Genomic DNA, 5,000 nt, shown 5'->3' with positions numbered 1-5,000 from the left:
GAAGGTACCGTAGCTGCCGAAAGAGGTGTCTCCACGTCCCACACCTGATCGACTGTAGCAGGCTAACGAGCGGTGGACACACGGAAGATAAAGTCACCCTGCACTCTCATTCTCATAACATACCTCAACCTAGATAGACATCAGTGACATCAGATCTTATTCTGAGTTAGTATGTGTGCCTCGCTCCATTCACAGCGAATAAACCTTACTGCCTAACCAGAACAATAAACATATGGATAGACAAAACGGATTTCTTCCCCAATTGTAGTTATGACAATTCAAGACCTACTTTGTCAACAATACGACTACGACAAAAATACAATGTTGAAAGAATCAATGCATTTCCTGAACAAGGAAGAATGGGCTACACAGACAAGATATCTGAGGAGGTCCTGATTACAATAACCTCTAACAGTATGTTACCACCATCTTACAGTTTTTCTCGATTGCTTACACACAATTTTCGGAATCAGTTCTCGAATTCCCAAAACTCTACACACAAATCTCCAAACCTCACACACAACAGGCAAAACTCTTCACTACCTCTGAAAAATGCATGTCTTGTCTCAAAGCAATGTACTCTCTTCTAAAGAGGTCATTTTGTTCTCAAATGACACACACAAGCAGTCATTTTAATAATGTGAACCATTGAACACTAATATGCACAAGGTAAAACTCTATACTCAACTTGGCACAGAGTAGAAACTTATTTTCTTCAGTGTTCTACTTACTAAAGAGGGTATTCTTCTGTAGTTAAGTACTGAAATATTGTTTTTAGACTTGGAGTACACAGATGTGTGTATTTTTTACATATATTTTACATATCTTTATGAAAATTGCACTAATTTATTGTAAAATATTGTGGAACCACATGAAAGTGATCTCCTTTATAACATATTTTGGTGTTCAAAAACTAAACAAATGTGTTTTCTCACTGCATCCACTCATGTTTTCATCAATATCACATGCAATGTGTGTCCTTATGGGGTGATAATTTCAGATTGTAAACCGGTATGAAGAGAGTCTGCCCATGTGATGAGGAAGTGAACATAGTATGGCGGTTGATTTTAGTATTTTGAATGACAGTGTGTTCAATGCAACAACCAGGGATTTCCTACATGGAAATTCTGTGTAATCCAGATAATTGTGTGTAGTGGTTTGAAAAGAGTGTGTTTCAAAACTGAAATATGAGTGTAAAGAAGGAATTGTGTTAATTTTTCAGTGACATTGATTAGGGGAGTTGAGAAATGGGTGAGATGTTCCGGGAATTGTGTGTGAAGTACTTGAAATTGTGTGGAGGCAATCGAGAAAAACTGTAAATGAATATTTGTCACGTGGGACACCTTGGTCAGGTAACCAATGGGCTATGAATATTTCGTTGGGCAGGGTTATTGTAATCTCGAGGGGTTGGGCCTTTGCCTGAGTCCTTATTGACCCCTATGATTTAACCTCTTACTGCAGCAGGGGTCGCCGCTGACCCTATTCACTTGCTGAAAATGCTTAACTACTTCATAACAACATTGCCATGACATTACAGAGAGCCATAGTGCTGCGCTAAGGGGTTAATAAATTGTCTAAAGACCGTTTCAAAACCAAGACCTTGTCACCACTCGCACCATGACCACCAGATTGATACCAAACACATCATAGGAATTTTCAATACATCATAGTAAGCGTTTAAACCACACATATTAATTATTCTGGTCCACTTCTCTCCTGAGCACGTGGTATCTTTGCGCGAAATCCTGTGTGCGCGCGTTTGCTGGACGCTTCCCTCACCAGAGGGGCGAGTTTCTTACCCTGGAGGGGGCAAGTTTGAACAGCTGCACGTCTCCGAACAGAGGGCATTGTCCCGCTGCGTCCTTGTGATTCAAACGCCAGATAGGCAAAGTTTGTCTTTGTAATTAAAAGATAGCAGTAAATATAGTATGAAGTATAAACAGTAAATAAACACAGTGAATAGAAGAAAAGCAACAAAATGTGAGACACTCAGGAACCCGTAGGTAATGATGATGAGGATGATGATGAGGATGATGACAATAGGGTTAACGCTGGCCAAAAGCCCACATGTGAAAAAAGCAAGGTGTGCTATTCAAGTAGAAATCCCAAAAACCCCACTATGCCATTGGAGACAAGCGTCCTAGCAAGAGACACCCCAAATAGAGTAGTATACTAGAGTATAGTATCATGTATTAATTGTAGGGAAGTATCATACATACATAAATACAGAATACACATACACAAGACATACACACACATCATTACATAATATATTACATACCGGTATATTAACCATACAGCTCACTTAATTGCATTCAGCCAAATGCAGATCTCTTTCCCTCTCTCTCTCTCTCTCTCTCTCTCTCTCTCTCTCTCTCTCTCTCTCTCTCTCTCTCTCTCTCTCTCTCACACACACACTCACACACACACACACATACACACACAGCACACACACACATACACACACACACACACATTGGTGGTCACTTTGATGTGAAGGAGTCTGCTATAGTCAAAAAGGTTTTCACACACACGCACACAAACACACACACACACACACACACACACTAATGCGTTATATTGTTATTGCAGGCATCCTGGCGTTTGGCGTGAAGGAGTCTGCCATAGTCAATAAGGTTTTCACGGCGGTCAACATCCTGGTTCTGGTGTTCGTGGTGATCGCCGGATTCATCAAAGGAAAACTGTTCAACTGGGAGATCACAGAGCAGTTCATCATCAACGAGACCAACCCGTGAGTCTGACTGTGTGTGTGTGTGTGTGTGTGTGTGTGTGTGTGTGTGTGTGTGTGTGTGTGTGTGTGTGTGTGTGTGTGTGTGTGTGTGTGTGTGTGTGTGTGTGTGTATGTCTGTGTGTGTGCTTGTGCATATGCGTGTGTCTGTGTGTGTGTGTGTGTGTATGCGTGTGCCTATGCATGTGTGTGTGCGTGTGCGTGTGTCTGTGTCTGTGTCTGTGTGTCTGTGTGTCTGTGTCTGTGTGTCTGTGTGTCTGTGTGTCTGTGTGTCTGTGTCTGTGTGTCTGTGTGTGTGTGTGTGTGTGTGTGTGTGTGTATATATATATATATATATATATATATATATATATATAAACTTTATTACAGGCTCAGGGCCCAATAGGCAGACACACAACATATACATAGAAATAAAATGTGCAGGAAAAATAAGAAATAATAATAATTAAAAAAAAAAAAAAAACCAGCAATGATGCCAAAGTATATACAAACTACAGTGCCCTCCATAATTATTGGCACCCCTGGTTGAGATGTGTTAAAAGCCTTAAAATAAATTCAGTGTTTATTGCAGAAGAATACTGTCACACTGAAAATTTTAGGAAAATGTAGCCTTCAACTCAAATGAATTGTAGGAAAATAAAAAAATCCCTGACTAAAAAAATAATTATTTTTCATTAAATCACCTGTTCCACAATTATTGGCACCCTTAACAATTCCCAGGAAATAAATATAATTGAAGCATTTCTGTCATTTCTACAGTAGTTTACAAAGTTTACCAGAGTATGTAGGAACATTTAATTAGTAATTCATCACTTCCTGTTTCCCTGGGGTATAAATATGACGTGACACCGAGGCCATTTCTCTTATCCACTCTTAAACATGGGAAAGACAAAGGAACACAGCATACAAGTGAGGCAGATGTGCGTCGACCTTCACAGGTCAGGCAGAGGCTACAAGAAGATTGCCACTCAACTGCAGCTGCCCATATCTACTGTGAGAGGAATAATTAAGAATTTCAAAACAACTGGAACAGTGGTAAACAAGCCTGGACGAGGACCCAAGTTTATTTTGCCACCACGCACAGTGAGGAGGATGGTAAGAGAAATCAAAATATCTCCAAAGCTCACTGTTACAGAATTACAACAAATGGTAGCATCCTGGGGTCACAAAGTCTCCAAATCAACCATCAGGCGCTGTCTACACGCCAACAAGCTGTTTGGGAGGCATGCACGGAGAAAACCTTTCCTCACCCACAATCATAAACGCAAACGTCTGGAGTTCGCCAAGCGGTATTGGGGCTTCAACTGGGACCGTGTGCTTTGGTCAGATGAGACCAAGATTGAGCTTTTTGGCAACAAACACTCTAAGTGGGTCTGGCGTGGCACGAAAGATGCGCATGCTGAAAAGCACCTCATACCCACTGTGAAGTATGGGGGTGGGTCAGTGATGCTGTGGGGCTGTTTCGCTTTCAAAGGCCCTGGGAAGCTTGTTAGGGTGCATGGCATCATGAATGCTTTGAAATACCAGGACATTTTAAATCAAAATCTGTTGCCCTCTGCCCGAAAGCTGAAGATGGGTCGTCACTGGGTCTTTCAGCAAGACAATGACCCTAAACATATGGCCAAATCTACACAGAAATGGTTAACCAGACACAAAATCAAGCTCCTCCCATGGCCATCTCAGTCCCCAGACCTCAACCCCATTGAGAACCTGTGGGGTGAGCTGAAGAGGAGAGTACAGAGGAGAGGACCCAGGTCTTTGGATGATTTAGAGAGATTCTGCAAAGAGGAATGGCTGAAGATCCCTCTTTCTGTCTTTTCCCATCTTGTGAAACATTATAGGAGAAGATTAGGTGCTGTTTTGTTGGCAAAAGCGGGTTGTACAAAATATTAACAACAGGGGTGCTAATAATTGTGACACACATTATTTGATGTCAAATAATTATTTCTTTATGTGGGATTTTTTCCCCACTGAATAAATGCACTTGTATTGAAGGTTGGATTTTTCTCTTTTTTTCCATTAAGGTCCCATATTATTTAGAGAAAAATAATAATAATTGGAAGCTAAAAAACACATCTCAACCAGGGGTGCCAATAATAATGGAGGGCACTGTATGTCATGACGGTCTTAAAAGGCAGCCATACCAATGTTTCCACATATATGATTGGTAACGGACAGAGCTATATCTGGCACTTGTGAGCATCATTATAATGCAGTTTTCAGACTTATCCAAACGGCACATGAACTTAAA

General features: G+C 40.9%; 1 protein-coding gene across 1 annotated transcript in view; it reads left to right on the top strand.

Annotated features, from left to right (window-relative positions):
- The window catches only part of zgc:175280 (cationic amino acid transporter 2 family protein), a 23,232-nt gene that overhangs the window by 3,188 nt on the left and 15,044 nt on the right, over positions 1-5,000 (top strand). Inside the window, exon 5 of the mRNA XM_063204179.1 lies at positions 2,593-2,752. Within this exon, the coding sequence (XP_063060249.1) occupies positions 2,593-2,752 (160 nt within the window). The remainder of the gene's footprint in view (positions 1-2,592; positions 2,753-5,000) is intronic.

This window comes from Engraulis encrasicolus, chromosome 7 (genome assembly GCF_034702125.1).
Source record: "Engraulis encrasicolus isolate BLACKSEA-1 chromosome 7, IST_EnEncr_1.0, whole genome shotgun sequence".
Classification (NCBI taxonomy): domain Eukaryota; kingdom Metazoa; phylum Chordata; class Actinopteri; order Clupeiformes; family Engraulidae; genus Engraulis; species Engraulis encrasicolus.
This window is presented reverse-complemented; position numbering and strand designations above follow the sequence as displayed.